Source organism: Lineus longissimus, chromosome 5, assembly GCF_910592395.1.
Source record: "Lineus longissimus chromosome 5, tnLinLong1.2, whole genome shotgun sequence".
NCBI classification, from domain to species: domain Eukaryota; kingdom Metazoa; phylum Nemertea; class Pilidiophora; order Heteronemertea; family Lineidae; genus Lineus; species Lineus longissimus.
In genome coordinates this window covers 13,313,745-13,336,121 of record NC_088312.1, presented here as the reverse complement: position 1 = coordinate 13,336,121, position 22,377 = coordinate 13,313,745, and the positions used below count along the sequence as shown (strand labels likewise).

The window sequence follows — 22,377 nt, the reverse complement described above, 5'->3', positions numbered from 1 at the left end:
CAACCTAGTCCCCCTCAATTTTGGTCCAATTTAGGTTTTATAGAAAATTTAGGCAAATTTATAGAACTTAATTAATTTTTCAAATTCAATTCTTTTTTTCAGAAAATTGCATCAAATGCATCAATTTGTACAAGAAAGCAAACATCAGCCTGATCTATGTCAGTAAACCTGGCCCCTGACTTCACTTAGAAACCAAACCAAGGCTGTTACATAACATGTAAACATAACAGTGACTTTGCTATATCTCTGGACTGGGTGCTTCAATGTTGATCAAACTTGATTGCAATCATAAAAGCGGGAGTCATGGCCTTTAAGTCACGCCATTGGCATCCCGCAAGGCGGCGCTGGTTGTCACTAGGTAAGATTGGTTTCTCGACAGTGCTCCAAGATGCTGAGGAATGTTACATAGCGCTGTTATTTAACAGTTTCTAAGGAAAATAATCAAACCCATCTGAATGAATCTTGAATCTGTTCGACTGCTGCACCTTTCCATTGCCTATAAACTCTTATGTCGAAGTTTGAAAAACAAATAATTGGGAAAATTTGAAAATTTATGTTTGTTTGTACAATGTATGTACACCATACGTTCATTCAAAGTGATATGTGCTCGCATCATACTCTCTGAACAAAATGTTTTTGTTAGAGGTGACACTGTTCGCAGCACCGTTATATGACACTCACGTGATTTTTTGAAGAGGGAAGCTGCTAGTCATCCTAATGTCGTCTCAAAAGTCTTGCATGTTCTGTAGCAAAACGACAGAACATGCAAGACACGCGATTATTGTCCATTCTAAATGTTCATTCATTTTAACATTTAAAACATGTCCTAAGAATGTCTTCTATCGTGAAAACATGAAAAGTTTTACGACATAGCTATGTTTTGGGCTAATTTGGGCAAAAACAGATCTAATTTTCAGAGAAAATCATCGATTTTTTTACAAAGAGGCGACGCGTACACATTAACCAGTTATTTAGCTGTTTTAACCAGCGGGTACTAGCAAAGGAGTCGGGGTTACCGATGCGTAACAAATCTCACACAAGTCGAATACAAAATAACGATCAGGACCTCCTATTGCATTGTTAGGGGTTGAAAGGTACATACGAAGCTGCATGCTTGATAGTGTGCTCCTCAAATGTAAAATGATAAATATTTGCCTTGTTGTTTCGTTGCGTTAAAGTGTCACCACTTCCGCCCGTGGTAATTTATATACCATCATCCACAGCGCCTCACCGTGGTCGCGGTCAACTAATTGGATAGATGAAGCGCGATGTCACAACCGATCATGTCGAAGCCAGTGCATAATGTCGAAACACTTTCGCTACATGTATAATGTCCAAACGTTTATCATCTTTGTGTTCAAAACAACCGATAGTTTGTCGATAATACTAATAGTAATAATAATGATGTTAATGATAATAATGAATGAAAATGATAAAAATTGATAATAATAAACAGTGTGATGCAGCTACGCTAGTCAAGTGAGATCCCGCAACCGCATCAAGTCCTTTACGTTTGTCCTCGGCCGTACTTTATCAAGAGCACCCTGGCGCAGGCAATGGAGTTGTTTCTCCCTTTTGGTCAAATAAATCAGTCAAAATTATTTTTGAAAATCACACAATTTTCAACCCCCCCTATGGTAACAAATTTTTCTTTCCAATAAAGCTGAAATCTTTGGAATAGAATGCCAGGAGTACTATCAACCAGGTCTGAAGTCGGGAATTCATATCAAATTGAGTAGTTTCAGGGCTTGCGCAGCTAGGAAAGCCCAAAAATCCCGATTTATCAGGAATTTACACTACAGGCTATGAGCTAATCGTTACAAATCTACCAACATTTTCAACCTATAGATGGCAACATCAAATTTCCATCAAAATCGCTCCATTTTTTGTCTGTAAATACATTGACATATATAGAATTGTGTCAGAATTCGGGAGCCGGGATTATTTACACCCTGCCCGAAAAGCCAACTTTAGTGATATTTCCTATGCATTTTCCATTAGGCTGCCAGGACCAATAAAGAATGTGTGCTCAGTGGCTTAATTGGCCAGGCCCGCAGTAGCTGGTACTGCTCAGAAGGTTTGGGCCGTGCCGTCCTTGTCCGGGTGTGTTGGCTGGCGAACTCGTAACGGTGAAGTCTAGTGCCCTCGGTCGGAGTCTATACGTAGGAGATGATCCAAGATTGACCATCTTTGTTTCAAGGCTGTTAGACAACGATGCCCCATTACAATTCATTTGATCACATGATTCATGAGGAGGCTACAATCTGATTGGTTGATCTGCGACATGACGATATATGCAGTAATTTCCTTGATAAACTTTGAACGCCTTATTTACGATTATTCATGAGAGTCACCCAAAAGGAAAGTGAATAATAATTAGGTCATGCTCCAAGAATTACAACGTTGTCAATTTATGGATACTTTGTCCCCTGAAAGAGAAATTCGGAAAAATCCGTGCAATTTCTGAAGAGATTTATACGATAGTTCACCAGAATTTCATTTTTAAAGTATGTAAGATCGGTTCGATGGCAGATAATTCTCCCGTTGTTATGAAGAACCCATATCGAGGGACTCTTAAGAACCAAAAATACCACCAAACAATGTTCTACTTACGTAAATTGAAGGTTTTAAAGTGAAAAATCGCGACACCGGGTCTCCTGGTAGTTCGCTTTCCACATATATTACCGTACAGTTTGTTTTATATTCAACCCGTCGTTAGCGGTGATCGGCAAGCTATTTATAGTAACAGTGAAACGGGGTTTCCCTAAAAGTAAAAGTCGCCGAGCTTACGACTTTTGAGAGGGGTTTTTCCTTGCACAGTTCGTAAAGTGCCTTACTGCTAATGAGGCTCTTGCGGTCATTATGTCCTTACTGACGCACAATGTAAGAACATTTGCTAACGCATAAGGTTCAAATGTTTGACGTATTCGAAATGTCCAACAATTTTCCAAACGCATAAATGTCCAAAGGGGATTTTTTCATTCGAAAATTCAGAGACAAGTGACTCTTGGGGCTATTTTTACACTCCAGCGTCAACACTTCAATCCCTATTTGGTATGCACATACATTATGCGTTGATGAAAATGTTCTGACGTCATGTTAGAGTGACTCAACCATTCTGTTGAATCACATTACAGAGAGTTGCCCGTAACTGGCCAATAGTGGTTACACACTGGCCACCTATCGGGAGCTTATACGTACATGTAAGGACAACGTACAGAGGTTGGTCGTCGATTTTCAGATATGGAATATTTTATTGAATTAAATCTGCTGGTCCATAACAATCCAATTTGTGTAATTTATGACTGAAACAGAAAACTTATACGAAAGACCAACTGTTGGCAATTGTTTAACGTCGTTAAAACACTAAAACCTTTTCCTAGCCGAACATCGTGCCTTGCCCAAATTTTGGTGAAAGATAACAAAAACAAAATCGTTTAAAATTAGGCCCACGGCGGTGGCTGCTTCAGCGCCACCAAGTGGGGCCTAATGGTATTAGGCTAACGTTGTGCGTCGGTTTCGACGTTATCCATGTTATCAATTGTATCATGTATTTTGGCTTTAAGATCACAACCAGGTATTTCAGGTAAAAATACGCCAGACAACATTGGAAAACGTCTTTCTATTTTTGGTTGACTTAGAGAACTTTATATTCAAGACTGAATACATTCACATAATATACACACAAGTACATTAAAAAAGATTTTAGATCAAAAAATAGTACACCACATATCCACTAAGTATACTAGTTATGTGTTTAAGGGAAGGTTGTGGGTATACGATATATTAAAAGGGAGTTTTTGAAAGCCCCCGTAACGTCAACGTGAATGCCTATCCCAGTGTTCGAAATCGTTATCATGAGGTCGAACGATGAGATAGGGCTTCATGTTGGCGTTTTGGGGGACTTGCGAAAACTTGCGAAAACTCCCTATTACACAAGCAGGTTTGGTAAATTTTTTCTAACTTCGGAAGCAGTACAATTCCAAATCTAATTAAATTCTCAAATAAGAACTTAATATATGTTTACATCTAATGATTATAACTAACTAACTGATTTAAGAGCGACTTGACATGATATATAATCAGAGTGATATGCATCAAAACCTAGCAAATACTTGGGGAATTGAAATTTGTAGTATTTAGTGCCATTTGTTACTTGTCAAGAATGGATCATCAAACCATGCTTGATATGACGCGATATGTTGAAGGAAATACATTTGCTTGAAAGTATTTACTAGATGTACCTCTACTTGTAGTAATGGTATCAAGCAAAACGTTTGCCTTGGCAAAACAGAGTTGTTTTTTGTACTTTTTGAGGAAAAACAGTAACCTACGGTCCTTGTTATAGCATGATCAGCAAGCAATGTCATGTGTTCATTTGATTAGGCCAAAAGGATAGTAATGCATCAATGCATTATAAATTTGTCCAAGTTGCACGGATGTGCCTTTAACATGTTTAAGGGCAAAATTAGGTTCGTTTTGTTCGTCTTGGTAATGTACGTTCAATGAATTAATGAATAATTACCATCTGAGTTCTGGAAAATAAGGGTCTGCTGTTCGAAAGAAGACCAAATTGGCGAATATCTACTTCAAAATCTTAGTGTCTTGTCTACGTGTTATTCTTCATTTTTGCTGAAATGAAGTACCACGACGTTTCCCGTGTTTCAAGTGGAAAAAGTGGAGACTACAAACATTTGTTTTTTATGTCCAAATTATAGATCTATCCATATACCTAATGTATAATCACAATTTAGTCTAATCAAGATCACGTTTTAGTTGTTGTTTCTAATAGAAGCATCAGAATTTCTAATTCACAGCGTAATCTCTGTTGAGTCCTGGTTACCTTCTCATGATCTGAATGCCTGAATGTCGTTCCAAGTGTATTGATCATTTGTTAGGTCTGCCCCTCACTTTATGATGTCGGGTGAATATTTTAGAGTTTTGTCTAGTTCTTCACGTGCTGATTGATGTCCATTCATGCGTTTACCTACTGCACTCACAGCTGGTTTTGTATAAGTGTTGTTACATTGACACGTCAGATGGTAGACTGTCCCTTGGGTGTTAAGCCCAGCCCCATTCCTTGTTCTTGTTGCTCCCAGACGGCTTTAATGTTGCTCCATTCCTGAACATAAAATCTACACTGCCAATAATTTGCAAATAAACACGTTTTGAGCATATAACTGATACTCCCGAGAAAATGGTAACGGTATGAGAGATGGTGCGTCACTATGGCCCAGTTCGGCTGCGATCTGAAGTTGGACACGAGCTGAATGGTACGAAAGTCCAGAAGGTTCATTTGCATTCAGATTTCAATGTTTTCTTACTTTAGTTGACTGACTTTAATACTGAAGCTAACGGTTCAATATTGAAGTCGAGATATAAACACTAAAAACACTAGACGTAAATTTTGAGTGTTCTGAATCTTTGGGCGATCGCATACCCGGTTTGCCTCTCGAGATCAAGGACCATATGATAATAGGTGGGAGCACGTGACAAGATGCACAAAGACCAAGAGAAATATGACATTATTTCGTCACATTACGAAACATTTCTGTCATGTTTCGGTTAAAATTTTTTGACCAATACCACGTACAGTTTATTACGATATGATCATTTTTGACAAGACGTGACACTCCTGCTCAACCCTTGGGTTCCAGACGAACTCGACCATGTTGTTCCTTCTGCACTTCCTCCACTGTTCTTAAATCATGGAAAATATATATATACCGGATATACAAAAACAACAACGGCTCGCGCGCTTCCAAGCAGAGCCGGGTTGTCAAAACGCAAGTTGGTCCCTATCTTGGCGTTATCGTCAACCTAGCTTGTCCTGTTCCAGTTAGATCATTTGATAAAACGCCAAGTTAAGGTTAAGCTCGAGTAACTAACTAGATTTGAACAAACTGGCCCTGTTGATGAGCCCTGGACCTATAAGAATGTCTTTCTTGTAATGGCACAGTTACAACTGGTAGGCACCTGGATCCAGTTCCAATCCCACGACTTGCTAAATTCTCGTCTCACCAAGGCCATGATGAACGTTTTCTTTGTCATACAACGAGACGTATAACTGCAAAGAGATGATACACGATTAATGAATGTAAGCCTACTCTAGAATGACTTTTATAAAGTCAGTTGCAAATATTCGTTTCTTGCATTTATCATGTTTTGGAAACCATACGAACGACAAAGTACGAACTTCGAAGGTCTACTTGGTCATTTAAATCTAGCGCTAATTCATCTACGCGAGACTCGTAAATCATAATTTTCAAAAATATCCTCGATAGACTACATTTGCACACTTCGTACTTCGTCGTTTGTAACTCTTCGTAAAGCTTGCAGCACACTGGACGCCAACTCCGGCGGCAAGGCGCGTTTTTTGCCGCAGGAGTCCTGAACGCCTGAAAAATCCGTAGTGTGCTACGGACGGCGTCAGGCAAACGCCACTTGCCGCCACTTGCCGCCACTTGCCGCCAGATATCTAGCATGTTTGATTTTTGACGCCTGTAGCGGCGTCTGATCGCCAGTGAACGCAAGAAGAATCCAGGTGTGCTACGGATCGCCGCCAGAGTTGGCGTCAACCAGCGTCAACGGCGAGGCTTTGGCCAATCAGCTTGTGTCTTGATGTCACATGATATCAAAATGGCAGCCCCATGAATTACGAATAGACTCGGGATAAAGAGGACGAATTTAAAGAAATATGGGCAGCAAACCCCATTCTATTTGATATGAGCTTGGCAGAGAACAGTAACCGTGTAGCCAAGGCAATGAAAATCAAGGAAATAGCTGAAGCGCTTGTAATTACAGGTAAAAATCCACTCCTGTTGGCAGTACACATGCCACACACATGACATGGACATGTAACATCGTACACACATCAGTCATCAGCATGGCCATATCGGCAGGGCATGGCTTCTGGCGCCCATGTGATGTGCACACCGTACTGTCTTCATGACTTGGGCTACTCACACATTCTGACTGTCATTGTTGTTGCCCTTACAATACATGCATAATATACATGCTATAGGCCTACTGGCATGGACGCCATGGTGCCATGGTGCTGTACCCTGGTGGTTTATACTGGCTTGTTCATTGGTAGACTCGTTGGCGTGGCTACGGGTGCCCATTCATGGCCATGGGGCTAGCTATGTGGTGAAGGTTTAGTGTAGGCATTGTCATTGCCATTTATTTGAGCTGTTTAACAATAGGGTGCTAGCTGTACAAATTAAATGTGTTCATCTTAGCCCTGCCATCATTTTGCTTGCCCCATGTATTGTACCCAACATTACAAAAATTCATACTAGTCTTTATAACCTGATAAGTTGACAGAAAACTATATACATGTATATGTCATTATTTCTATGTGAATTTACCTATGTTTCAGAGAAAGAAATCAAAAAGAAAATGAAGAGCTTGCGAAATCAATACAGCAAGGCAAAGAAGCCCAGCCAAGTGGGAGTGCTGTAAGAAGCTCCACTCCTCGGGTGAAATGGATTTTAGAGAAACTCAAATTCCTCGAAAGATTCATCGGGGTGAAAGTGACAACAACAAATTTGGATACGGTTTGTGTATTTTATTATCTAGAATTCCGAAAAAACAATTGATTTTATTTAGACACTACTAAGTGGTGACTTTCGCGCAAAATCAATGCATCTGCTATCATAACTTTTCTGTGATGTATTCTAGGGCTAGGAGCATTGGGAGAACCAATACCCCAGTGTAGGAAAAAGAATGTGCTCAGATAACCATTTGCTAAGTGAAACTTAAGTCATCATGTACTAGTGCTTAGTGAATGTGGTTTTCTTGCCAAGCTGCTTTCCCCGTCTCTGAATTAAAGAACTCTTTCAAGAACGATCTTTGCTCCTTTGCTGTGGCTGTTGCATTTCTTGCTTGGGTGGGCTCTAAGTCAGTTAGTTCATGATCATCCCTCCATTTTCCTTTGATGAAGTTGTGTTCGGAATCTTCACTATCAAGTAGCTGTTGACCTATGTAATGGGGTGACTGGTTTTCAATAAGGAAATTATGCAGACAACAGGTTGCAAGTATTATGCATTCCACAAATTCTGGTTCAAGTCCAATGGTGGTATGAAAGACACGAAACTTATTGGCCATTATACCAAATGCATTTTCGACAGTTCTGCGCGCCCTGCTGAATCGATAATTGAATACCTGTGTGTCATGGTCAAGGTTTCTGAAGGGATATGGTTTCATCAAGTCCTTGCGCAGTGGGAAGGCGTCATCTCCTATGATATGATAATGAAACTCTTGATTACAAGTTGGAACGAACTCAGGGGAGGGAAAGGACATAGTATTGCTATCCATGCCCTCTTTCAGGTCGGAGTGCAGAAAGATTCCAGCATCACCACTTCTTCCAGTGGCCCCTACATTTACGTAAAGAAATCTGTAGTTTGCATCCACCAGTGCCATGAGAACAACACTGAAAAAGCCCTTATAGTTGAAATAGGTGGATCCACTGCATGTAGGCCGAATTATAGCAATATGCTTGCCATCTAAGGCCCCTAAGCATAAGGGGTAGTTCCACTTTGCTTCATAATCCTTGGCCACAGCTTGCCACTCTTCGCTTGTTTTTGGAACCTGTAAAAACATGAAAATCAAGCTTATTTAATAAGCGTGTCGTATTCAATTTCAGGTGTCAAAAGCCAGTGCCGGAGATAGCGGAACAGATGAAGACCAACCAAACACGAGTGGTGAAATGCTTCAGAAGAATAAAGATGATGATGCTGATGATGATTTCCCCCATGATTATGATTATGACTCCACTTTGGATGCAGAGGATGACGTACTAGTAGCTAAATCGAAGTCAACAAAGTGTCCAACCAAAATAAAACCCAGTCGGAGGGCAAAGAAAATAAAACGTGATGAGCAAGAATTTGAGATCCTAAAAGGTTTGGCTCAGTCACTATCAGAACCTGATCCAAAGCCAGAAAATACTGAGAACAAGGCTGATGAAATCACAGAATTTTGTAGCTATGTTGACCAAAGCTTGCGAAGCATGAGCAACAGAACACAAAATATTGTGAAGAATAATATCCAGAATACTATGTTTCAGGCTCAAATGGGCATGTTGTCAGGCCAACAAGTCCAGCAAGTCCAACAACAGAGTTTTACATCAATGCTCAATTCTGAACCAGGACCAAGCTACACAGAAATGCTTAGGCAGACAATGCCGAACCAGTCTATTTGGGATGCATAGGTTACCTTAAGATAGACATCTTTAAGGTCCTCATAGATGGCCTGGCAGGTTTCTCTGACTATCCCTGAAATTGTCCTCTCTCCCACACGATATGCGAACATCAGGCTTCTGAAAGTTTCTCCTGTAAAAGTATAAAATAAGTGAATAGGTTCAGCTAAAAGCAATACAAATTCAAATTCTTCTGAGGCTACTAGAAGTTTATTTTATGTTCAGAGTTTTTAAAATTTTGGTTTATTGTTATTGTTATTGTTTAATAAAAACATTTGATATGTTTTTAACTGAAATATAGTTTGTCTGACATTCTTCATTCTTCTGGATTTGCAAAACATGCCCATGACTCGTCAGAATTACATGTACATGTAAAATTATAATTTATTCGCTTCAATTTCAAAGCGTTTTATTCAGAATGCACCACTGCGCCATCTTGCGTGGAAAGGTAAAGTGAATGTATTGTGGGCTGACCACACCCATCACCACCACATCCCTGGTCCTCCTCGTACCTACCTGTCGCCAAAAACCGCAACGTAATGGCCAACCTCTCGGCTGGCGATATAGCATTTCTCAAACGTGTATTTTCTTTGATTATATCGGCCGTTACGAACTCCACTAGGGTCTTGAATAATGGTGGAGTCATCCTAAAGTACTGTTTGTAACACACATGATCTTCCATTTCTAGTTCCTTCACTAGGTTATTAAAAACACCCAGCCGGGATCTCCGGAGAATCCATCTTTTAGCCCACAATTTACGGAAGGAGGCCTTATATTTAGCTGCACGTCTCCGCCGCAATTTCAGATAAACTGCCAAAATAAGGCGTATTTTCTGTCTTCTGTTTATCGCTGCCATTGTTGCCGCCAAGACATCGATTGACTACCGCAAGATGGCAGCACTAGTTAGATGCAACCCCTAGGCTCGGTGGCCCCGGGGGTGTAACGGGAGTGTCGCCCAGGATGGGTTAAATGTAACGGGAGAGTCGCGCCGCATGGCCCAGGATGGGGTTAAGCTTGCAGCACACTGGACGCCAACTTCGGCGGCAAGGCGCGTCAGACTGAACGCGACTGAACGCCGCTCGACGCCAGAGTTGGCGGCAGTGGATCGCGTTCATAGCACACCTACTCAGAATTGGCGTCTAGTAGCGTCTTTTCCGCCACTTCCAAGAATCGTGGGGGCTGCAATTTTGATATCATGTGACGTCAAGACGCAAGCTGATTGGCCAAAGCCTCGCCGTTGACGCTGGTTGACGCCAACTCTGGCGGCGATCCGTAGCACACCTGGATTCTTCTTGCGTTCACTGGCGATCAGACGCCGCTACAGGCGTCAAAAATCAAACATGCTAGATATCTGGCGGCAAGTGGCGGCAAGTGGCGGCAAGTGGCGTTTGCCTGACGCCGTCCGTAGCACACTACGGATTTTTCAGGCGTTCAGGACTCTTGCGGCAAAAAACGCGCCTTGCCGCCGGAGTTGGCGTCCAGTGTGCTGCATGCTTTAAAGTGGCGGAAAAGACGCTACTTGACGCCGATTTTGGAGTAGGTGTGCTCTGTGCGCGATCCACTGGCCGCCAACTCTGGCGTCGAGAGGCGTTCAGTCGCGTTCAGTCTGACGCGCCTTGCCGCCGGAGTTGGCGTCCAGTGTGCTGCAAGCTTAAAGGTCTTGGAACTTCGCTACTCTATCCCTTCATGAATATATTGTGCCATTAAATAGCAGGTACATTTTTAAAATTAAGGAGCTGGCTAATGACGAATGAATCAATCGAATCGTGGTAGTTTTGCCCTTTTGTCGTACATAATTGTGCAAAGTGTGTTGTCAAGTAATAGATCCAAGGGTCATTGTGCACACCGTATAGATATTTGGTAGACAATTCATGCTGCTTAAGAAACATGCTAGTACATAGCCAAATGGACATTTTATGCACAGTAGCTCAAGACAAAAGCCCATGTGGCATATAATACCGTATGGTGGTTAGATGTACCCATGATATCAGATTGGCGGCAATCGGTAAGTTTTTAAACAATAATCGCATTTAAGGTTTTCAGATTTGGCCCCCTGGTGGCCAAGCTGTGAATTAGATCGAACCGAACTTTGGTCCCTAGTACTGTACATTTTTACCAATGTGAGAATAATTGTCACTGCAGTTAAGAAACGTGCACAAGTTAAAGCCTAACCAATTTGTGCCATTTGATCGACCTCTGTGACCTTCAAAGGCACGTCAAATCAAAGTCAGTACAAGATGTGATGTATCCTTGCTTGGACTTTCTACCATAACATATTATCGATAATAAGTCATTAATAAGCGATGTATTGCACTTTTTACTTGTTCTGTTTTGGTGGCCAAGTCGAGAATAGGGTCCGTCCGATGTTCAGTGTCAGAGGTTATCTGACATAGGGAGTCATGTGCAAAAAGTTTCAAGTTCACAGCCCTAGCGGTTAAGAAACGTGCCACTGTTTTTGAAACAGCATACCGACGACGACCACGGACGCCGGACACTGCAGTATTATGTAGACTCCCCAACGGTGAGCCAAAAACTATACGTTTACACTGTGAAACGTATAGTAAATAAATTTGAGTTGTGAAAAGGGGAAAACGTGAGGGATTCCGGCCTACAAGCCAGCTGATATGCGAAATGGTTTTGAGTGCCTAAAAGCCTAAAAGCTTAACCTGGTGTAACATCTGTGGTTGTTCTCCCATATATCTGTGTATCCATACAACTGACAGCTATCAGTGTTACACAACGAGCTTTCAACAGTTGGAAACACGACGACTGTGTACAAGGTATATACACGGTTCCGCTTTAGGAGGCTTGCAGACGACAGAAGACAAATTAATAAAATAACGATTTTTGGCCATGCTGAGCTTGCTAACGGGCAAGTTTTACTGTCTAATGAAGGATTATGCATTATATTTGCGTTATGCAATGTTTGCCTTTCATTTGCGATTTTTGCTGAAATATACAACTGACTTTTAAAGATGTACAAAGTGATACAAAGTGATATGATAAAAGCCAGAGTCGTTGTGTACGAACATATAATGAATTCACTAAGAAGTTATACATTTGCGTAAGTCATGAAAATGATACTTATGATAACGACATGCAGTGCCATTTACATTCTTCTTTATATTTAATCAACAACAATATCGCATAATCTTTCATACCTGCGTCGTAGAGGATTCGCTTGAGAGGTAGGTAGCGAAGTTATCGCTCATTTTTTACGTGTAATCTTTTTCATCTTTTAAAGTTGCATACCATTTATCAAAGGACAAGGATTGCTTGCACAAGTTTTATTTGTTCCAAACCATGACCCACAAAAAAGACGTGGTGTCACGTTTGTACTTTAAGCTGCATTGCATCCCCTTATGCAAAGTTGTGAATTGTGCAAGTTTTATAACTTTGTCGTCAGGATGACTCATCGTTTAACCTTTTCGTATTTTTGTTGACAATTTTTGCAAAATGCCTCCTATGTGACCAACAACTGACATTTCCTGAGCGGACATATTCAGTAGCAGGTTATCGACGTCAGATGCACGTTTGAATTCGAAATGCGACGCCATTACTTTCATATTGAAATTCGTTTTCGTCACGATTTCCGTTGGCGCAAATGCTAACTGTTTATGACATTGGTTTAGGAAACAGATGGCAAATTTGTTAATAATAGAACTGTAAAAGGGACACTGGATACGGCACACCTTCATTTTCTTTACAGCTTTATAGTGCAAATTGGTAGTTTTAGTACCGGAATCTTTCCGCAGTTCTGCAAGACGGTGTAATCTGATAAACGAGACATGCGAAAGAAGATCGTATGGGAATATCGAAGGTCAAAGGTGGATGATTGTCTTACGTGGGTATGGTGTCGATAAGTTCTTTAAATGTCCAATGTTTCTCCCCATCATGGTTTTACTGTTCACTAAGGGATCATATCAAAATAAACTGAAGCAAGAAAGAACAGCATGTTTTTAGTTTCTCTGTGGACTTTCTCTAAAAAACTACTTTAAAATGAATATTTCCGGCTTAAAAAAACAAAAATCATCATTGAGCTTCAATTTTGCCCGTCTTATAAGAAGGTATTCGATGCGTTCTGCAATGCACGTAGCTAGATGTGTCACAAGACAAATTCACCAAACGATACTTATCCGTGACGCCTACATTTACTAACAGAGTGACAATCGACTCTTCCTACAAATGATGATCTGCAACTATCACCTTTTCCGAGTAACTCCAAATATAAAAAAAACAATCATGGTGTACACGGGAAGTAATTGTGAGACAATAAAAAGTGTAAAACAAAAACAGTAAAACCAGAAGCTCTAAAACACACGTAATTCTAACAACGAATATCAAACCCCTCAGCCAAACGGAAAAAAGGTTCCTTTGCGTTCTTCATTTTGAGATGATCCCTAAAGGTAAAACGTCAGTGTAACTAACACACATTCAATACGTTTTCTTGAGTGGCACATACTTGGTTATGATATTAAACGCAGTATGGTTCCACTATCTACAACCCCTATACATATTATATTCATTGACAGGTAAAACCAAACAACGCCATGTTATTAAAATAGCGTATTCTAAAACCGCTATGGTTACAATGTTGCATTTTTATGATGGATTACGTATTAGCCTCGTTCTGATGACATAGGTTTTGATGAGACTACCACAAGCTGGTTCCCGACATGCAATACCGTCGAAGTCTACCACAGTCTTATGACGCCCATATTACATGTATTACGCCATACACCCACTTTGTTAGGTGCCCTCATGTAGCGCCAAGTTAATTTATACACAGAACAGCCCATCACATTGTATGCATAATATAGTTGTCCTTGTTAACAGGGTTGTCCAGTGCCAAATCGTCGGAGTCAATCAGATTGCTGGGTTATGGGTTAGGATTAAGGTTAAGGTTAAGGTTAGGTTTAGGGTTAGGGTTAGGGTTAGGGTTAGGTTAGGGCTAGACATATATTAGTGTATAGCATGCATGCAATACCCGTCCGACGATTTGGCACGCGACGGACCTCTTACCGACGAATAACCGCCAACTCGCGCGGGGCACGGCGGGAACCGACTTGGGACACCCATAACCTTTTTGGATAAACATAAAATGTGTACAATGCAGATTATCGGTGTATTATGCCTTCATTTAATGTATTAAGTTTTAGGCGTGTTTTTACTATAGAAATTAATCATTGTCAGTATAGGTTGTCTCTTCAAACACCACTCGGTTGGAGCTGCTACACACCGCTCAAAGACTTCACTTGCCGCCTCGGTTTTGGTGATCAATGGGTTGTTTTTGAAGACATGAGGTTTTGGTCCTTCGGCATGCAGTTTCGTATTCTTGTCATTTTACATATTTGATACAACATGGGGTGTGACTTTCATTTTTTATCGAAATGTCTGACCTCTGAACATCTTTTTCTGTTGCAGAACATATAGTTGTTGTTCATCTGGAAATACACCATATCTATTTCACTTGTCACTACATCCATTCTATTTGTCACCAAATCTATTCCATTTGTAAAAGAAGAAAAAAGGGGAAAACAAGTAATATCATTCCACCTACGCTCAAAGAAAAGAATCCTTCGATTAAGTGCGCCAAACATTAAATTTTAATGTCTCCCGCAGTATGAATGAACGTCATCATAACCTTCATTCATATTCATAGCTTGTTTCATCAGCCCTGCGAGAATCCATCTCCTTACCAATTTAAATTCAGGTGTAAATAGCGTGCAAAGCATGTTGACTAAAACATTTTTGAGGAGGAGTTTTTAAGGATAAAGGATCCAAGATTAAAATGATAATTTCGCACTTGGTGACTCCTTCGGGTTTTCTAAACATGTCTTCGGTGTACTGGGTGATTCTTTGGACTTTGGCCTTGGAAGGCACTAGGAAATCCCACTCATGACAAAATTTTCAGCTCCCCATTATCAATATGATGAAACCAGAAGTTTTATACGTGATCAGGTTCAATCAAAAAGAAATTCCATTTCAACATAACCTTTTCTTTGTCTGGCAAGACACTTTAATCCCGGGCTAGTGCACCTTACAGTAAATATATTGTATTATGCCCTGTAAAGTAAGATGGTACAATTACAGCCTCTGTCGTGTCTGTGCGAATTTGTGTGAACTACAAACTGTTTTTACCCTAATTGTGCTTAAGCTATAATTGTACCTCGTACACCCTACTTCGTTGGGTGGAATCCATCCACTCGATCAGCATGTTTTAAAAGTATCACCGTTTTAATAAATATGTCTGACTACTTACACTGTTATGGTAGCACAAATTGATTAAGACAATCTGAGACAAAAGACATACGTGTAATTCCAGAAGATTCCATTTCCAAACGCTTAGAAAAATTACTGTATCGTTTTACCATGTCCATTCAATTTCGTTTTATTTTTTACTCATTCTCGTTTTCAGAGAGTGTGGTAAGTACTTACAGGCCGTGATCAATACCACTGCAGCATCCTGGACAGACTTGTCGCTGAAGGCGCTCTTCATTACACTCTACAGTATAGAACCATTGCTGTCCGTCCGTCCCTCGCCGAGGCTGCCAAACCTCGACATTTGTATCGTTGATGTCTTTCGCTGCAAAAAGGCGACGCCACTCTGTTTTGGATGGACAAATGGTGTGAGGAATACCATACTCTATGCTTTTCTTTGAAGTTTTGATCGACTGTGGAGAAAAAAGCTTTCCTTAGAATATTCATAATCCCAGCAGTAAGTGTAAGGCCAGGTAGAGTTCAAAACCGATTCTCGTCCCGCCAGCCACGATTTTGGGCGCCACACGGAAATAGCTTTATTCCTATTTCATATTCTCCCACCACTTTATTACGGTTTACAACTGACCACACTTGGGAAACCCATGTTTACAACTCATTAATCCATTTTAATGTTTGATTCCTGATTATATGAATCCTTATTTAGTTGATATCTCTCATTAAAGTGTGTGATGAGGGAGGGGGGGGGGGGGGCTATCTACCCTATCGATAAAAAAGACAAAACGTGCCACGCCCGGAATTTAAGAAAAAGTTTGGAAGGTATTCAATTATCAGATTTACCGGTCCTAAGAAAAAAAGTAGATGCTGTGAACTTTCGTAAAGTAGAGTAAATCATTAAATGTGATCATTTCAGAAAAGGGCCATTTACTCGCGTAGGCAAAAACCCGATTATATCCGATCGAAGCCGAATGCGGTTCAAATTTTTTCCCGTGTAAACGCAAAGTAATGGGGACTAGTCGAGTGCCATCTGATGTAGACCATCATTTCAGTAGACCATTATTTTAGCTTGTTTCATCGAGGCTCATCGGGTCCAGTCCTCATCGATCCTGATCAAAATGGGTCGTGTATAAGCACGACATGATTTACATAATTCTGACTGGACATATGAATGATTAATCATTGATTGTTACTTGGCCATCCAATTACAAAAAGCTGATTATCGTGTAAACAATGTTTGCGTGCCAACTACTTTTAAACCTCCCTTGAGTATTCATACCCCCAAAAACACACAAGCATCCAACCCTTCTTGTGCTATAACAGAACAATAGCCCACACGTAAAACTATTAAACGCTCTATCTATCTTATAATGGCCATAACATACATGTTAAAAAGCAGTGCCAGGTCAAAAATACAGATAGGATATTTAGTCAAGATTGCATTCAGATCGTGTGCATGTGCATGTACATTCGTTTCAAGATTTTTAGGTTAAATCTTAAATGAGAATCTTGCTAGAATTTCGTAACAGATGTACATGCAGATGTACACGAAACTTAATTAAATTGGAAACTAAGAATCTCATCAGGATTTTCGACCTGGGGCAATTTTAACTAATTATTTGCCTACCTCCTCTCCCGTAGAATCTACGTCTAAAGAGCCCATGCTTTGTTTTTTATCCATATATACACCAGGTGCCCGAGATCCAACATATAGCCGTCGCTCCATCAAGGCTGGGTGTTCTTTCAAATGTTTATATAAACCTCGCAGTCTATCCCTTATCATTTTTGCTCTTGCATCAGTTATAGCTATCGTTTTATCCTTTACTAATTCATTTATTATTCTATCTGTGTATGCTGAAAAACAAGATGCATACCGTATTAGCAAGGGTCAAAATGTTTTAAACACCTCAACAAAAGGAAGCTTTCCCGAAACAATTTTTCGACAAAGTATTCATGAAAACTCAGTGATAATAGGAGGATGTCATAACTTTGTTCGAAACTTAGGCTTGATGGGTGAAAATGACAGGACATATTATTATACGCAAAGCTGAACATCAATAAAATGCAATTGGCATATTTAAACAACAACAAATATTAGTCATCTTTCTATATTCCTGGCAATTGTTGAGAACTTTCGGCTGCTCTCAAACCAATTGGACATACTTAAACGGGCAGTGTATCGTCGAGTGACTGACCTCAATATCTTGGAGGAGAGAAATGCCATCCCACAGTTCTATATGGCCGACGCCCGATCAACAACATGCGCAACAGGAGCCATGAAGTCATGCATAAGAAGAAACGAACGATTCACAAATACCGAAAACAGATTGGCAAAAATGTATATGTAATCACCAGGAATAAGTTGATCCTTGTATTAAGGCGAAAATTTGTTTTATTTTTGAAAACAGCCCTTTTATTAATATAATTGTGGGTCGTGTGTAATAATAAGTGCAACTCTATCATTTTTTATCAATAACCGACGCCTAAAACATAGTAATGGTATCCTGCAATTACAACATCATGGACACTTTAGAAAATAGTTTTTCTGTTGAACTTAATTTTTATTGAGGTTTATATGCAACAAATAAGTAAATCACGATCAGTCTGCTCTGACAAATCATGCTGCTAATTAGAGTAAACCGCCCAATCTTCGCACCTCATTTATTCTCTAATGCGCAAAATAACATTGATAAAATTGATACAATTTTCATTTTCTTTAGATTGAGAAATATCTTTTGGCGGTTTAATTATACTGTGGTGAAAAAAACCCTTTTTAATTTTAATTTTTCTCCGAACTTTAATTTTAATTTTTCTCCGAACTGTAGCAGACCAGATTTCAATGATTTCGCCTTGAATGTCCGAATGCAAAGAATAACTCAATACTGTTGATTATGTTGGTCCGAAGTTATCTGATGAGTACAAGTTGCCACGACGCTGTTGGAATCAACTTGATCCATCAGCAAGCGAAAGCACGCCCATGTAAAAAGAAACCGCGTCTCGTATAAGTTCAAAATGGCAGTCGTCAAAAGAGCATTTAGCATCCTATATTTTACCTTTAAGGGGCATATAGGCAGGATTGGAGTTAGGAGGGCAAATTGGTGGTCTTTCTGTGACGAATGAGCACTTTTATAGGAGACTGTGTCGTGCTTGATTTAGCGATGAATATATTCCTCCCAGAAGCACTAATAGTTTCGATAGATTCTGAGGTAGGACAGGCCCCTGTTAACAACTTCGTGTTACCTGGCTTCCATCTATAACGATATATATTAGAAACTTGCAAAAGAAAAATCACCACCAGTCTTTCCGTATGAAATGCCGATTTAATTATTAGAATTTGACCTTTGGCTCTTACTGGATGCCCTAACCCGCTACCATAGACAAAATTAGACTAATAATAGACTCTTATCCCCTGAACTGACCGCCAACAAGAAGCCATAGTAGTTGTTGTACTCCCGTGTGATTACCAAGAGCCACAGTCGTTAATATCCTGATTGTGGTCCCTGCTGAACGACTTGATGTGTCAATTGACCACGTTCGTCATAGCTTAGTTAATATACGTGAGAGTGTGGGTGGGATTGATATTACCGAGTTAGGCCAATATGAAAATATAAATTTTTAAACAAGCTATGACCAAGTGTTTTTTCTTCGACTGGTAAAACCACGGACACGAGACCTTTCTGTTTACAATTATTGGGTTCACATGATTTAAATAGTAACCAGTTTGTAATATTAGTGTCGGTCATGCATAATCTCTCGCTATACTACTTCCTTCAAATTGATAATCTTTTGGTGATGATTGAGCTCGATTTTGTCACATTCCATCACATTCCCTTCATTCCTTCATTATTCCCTCTATTCCATTCTTTCCATTCATTCCGTCAATTTGATGAGACAACTTTAAAAGCTATACACTTGATTTTGAATAACTCCAAAAATATAGATTTGATGACAGCAAATATCGGCCACAGGCATGTCATATCAATACCTTTTGTTTCGAGTTTCTTCGATCTCATTTCACCCATTAGTTATTCTGTAATAGTCATTCACATGTTTTGACACTTCTTTTCCCAAAATTAGTTCAATTGGATATACATGAACATGAACCTGTCCTAAGTCACCAATCAAACCTTCAGCTAGAGTATTAGTCCAACCACAATTGTTTTGATGTTGTGAGTTGTAGTGTAACATGGAAGTTACTCTTTTTTGTCAGTTCAACCCAGGCCTCCATGATATTCCACCAGAACATGAAGACAAAAATGGACGCATTATAATTAACTGTGGGCTGAGATTTTGACCAACTGGTGACCAGTGGTCGATGACACCCAATGAAAGTCATTAATCTGTTTGGGTGAATCAGTGACAAAAATTGCCTGCGTTACTAATGCAGGCATAGAGATCCAACAAAATAACATTTATCTTAGCTATATATGACCGAAAATAACATCGAAATACTTGGGAAATAATTCAAAATCAAAACTAAATAATCTTTTTTTGTCACCTGATAGGTCTGATTTCTATGCGCAAGGTATTTGTGGAGCTATTCGAGTGTTCCTCGGCGGAAATAGCCAACACTGAGGCTTTCCTGGATCGCGGCTGTTATGACGTCAGCACACTGGTCTATCATTCCTCATTTACTAGGCACACTGGGACGTGAGGTTGTACTTTTAGGTCAACGATTGGAATTCCAGAACAATTGAATTATTGCCGTTTCGATCGCCTAACTAATACTCCAGAGTCAGGTTGTAAGCTTGGATACTAAAACAAACAACACATCGACAGCATCCTGGATGTCAGACAGTGGTATCTATTTTGAAACAAACAGTGAAAGCCTGAGGAAAATATTTGGACTTATCTGACTGGCTGCAAAAAAAGTCATTTGAACTTAGCAGAATTATCGACGCTCAGTTTATCCGAAATTGCTACAAATCCAACTTAAGCTGCTTATAACAGCACTAATTATTGAATAAAACTTTCCAAGTGTTTTGGCGATTCACGATCTGAACATTTTTTTCTACATTCTCACGAAATAAGTGTTATTTTGAGCATAATCACGTCATTACTACGAGAGCAATCAGATGCATACAATGATTTTGCATGACAATTCTTTTCTGATAGGTAAGAATATGAACGTCTCTTCTGATTAAAAACTGATCATTAAGCTCAGTTTGACAATAAAATGTCCGGCAGAATTAACTTGAACCCAGTAATACCGTGGATTACCTGGAATCGGAATTTTACAAATTATTTTTGCTCTCATGGATGGAATATTTCAGTGACGACAATGCAATTTGCACATTCAACAGACAACACCCATGTCATGTTTTGTCTTATAGGTATTTCAAAACACCCAAGGACTTTCTTTTAGAAATAGCTGGATTATTAGTTGAAGTACCTTATGATGGATTTTTTGGCCTCCCGGTCTATTAATTTGATTCAGTGTCAAGAAGAGCTGCTTGCTACGATATTAACCATCTGCGCAATAAATAAAAAACTGGGATATATAAAATGCCAGAAAATATAAACCAAATGTGATAAACACTAGACACAGAGCACTAACTTACTTTGTATAAGGGGGAACAGTCCGTTCCTTTTGAAATGGTTCAAATGTGGATAGGGGATGGTGTCTCTGGCATATGCATTGAATCCTGTAAAAAACAATCATTTTGCAGGCATCAGGGAAAAAGGTGCTAGGCATTCGAAATATTTCGGTACCGGTGTAGAAGTAGAGAATGTCTCATTTGAAAAGTTGTCCGGTCCTATTGTGTTCAGACGGTTTGTAGTACATGTAGTTCTAGAGGCTATGGGGGAGGGGGGTCAATAGCTCGGAGATTAAAGCGCATACCGTAATAGAATCATTTGTGCCCCGGACATTCATTCCTATAGGACATTGTTAACTTCGACACCGGTGAGAAAGTTCAATAGGCCATCTTTGCGGTGAGATTCCAACCCGATTCGTGAAGACAACAACGGTATAAATATACACATGAGGTTAGGAGAAAGCTGATGTTGATACAAACATGTAATGGGCAATTTTCACCGATCATTTGAGAAGAATAATATGTCGACTTCATCCTGCCGCTCGTGCATTTTGACAAAAGAAAAGTTCAGGTTGGTACCAAAACGTTATCCAGTCGCTCAGAATAAGGATCAGGATAGATAGCCATGCGAATTCTAAACATCGTGATCACTAAGAAATTAAAAGCCAAGTGGTAGTGTCTACCTAAATCACTACCGTCATTTCAAGTTAGTTTGCAAATGACATTACTTTAGACGTAAATGCAGATTTAGAAAAATGAAAAATATCTAGACCACCAGGGGAACTAGACCTTAACTGAATCGACTTAAAGGGTAACTCGTGTCAAATTTCACCATATAATGTTTTAGCTGTTTTTGACAAATGACTAAGTCACTTTCTCATGAATCGGTAAGGTTTTCGAATCGAAATGCATATTTTCTAGATATTGATGGTTTTAATCCCGCCCGGACGACTCGCTTCGATGCCGTTGAAATCGCGCTACGCCGACGACGTTTTCATTGATGACCTCACAACATGAACATTTTCGCGGTCGCGGTGATTTACATTCCCGCGAAAAAAAAAATCTCATTCGTTTATTTACAACTGCCATTGACCATTGACATTCCATCCTGTCCTTACACAATATATACACGATAAGAACTGAAGATTATGGAGAAGAAGAAGAAAAGGGTTGTCGGGCGGCGTTGTGCTGCGATGTTTTGCGGCAACACCAGCAAAACTGAAGGTGTTGGGGTTTTCCGCTGGCCTGACCCTATCAAGGAACTGGGCCGCCACCATGAAGTTCGAGTCAAGAGGTCACCAGCCGGTGGTTCATCTTCTCCTCCTGATGCTCCGCCGGAACACAACTTCGAGAACCAACTCCAAATTCGTCTGCCGTTGGGGGTCTTCCAGCACATTTGGAAAAAATCTCGAAGTAACGAAGTAA

General features: G+C 40.0%; 1 protein-coding gene across 2 annotated transcripts in view; it reads right to left on the bottom strand.

Annotated features, from left to right (window-relative positions):
• Positions 1-3,309: 3,309 nt before the first annotated feature.
• The window catches only part of LOC135488248 (neurotrophin-3-like), a 44,741-nt gene continuing 25,673 nt past the window's right edge, over positions 3,310-22,377 (bottom strand). The window contains exons 2-6 of one of the 2 annotated variants that reach the window (XM_064772777.1): positions 20,977-21,060; positions 17,043-17,269; positions 15,638-15,873; positions 14,599-14,643; positions 6,032-6,067 (exon numbers count right to left, since the gene is read on the bottom strand). In XM_064772777.1, coding sequence (XP_064628847.1) covers positions 14,640-14,643; positions 15,638-15,873; positions 17,043-17,269; positions 20,977-21,060 — 551 coding nt within the window. In that variant the 3' untranslated portion in view covers positions 6,032-6,067; positions 14,599-14,639. Of the gene's footprint in view, positions 6,068-14,598; positions 14,644-15,637; positions 15,874-17,042; positions 17,270-20,976; positions 21,061-22,377 lie in introns of both variants that reach the window. The other variant, XM_064772776.1, reaches the window with a different exon arrangement.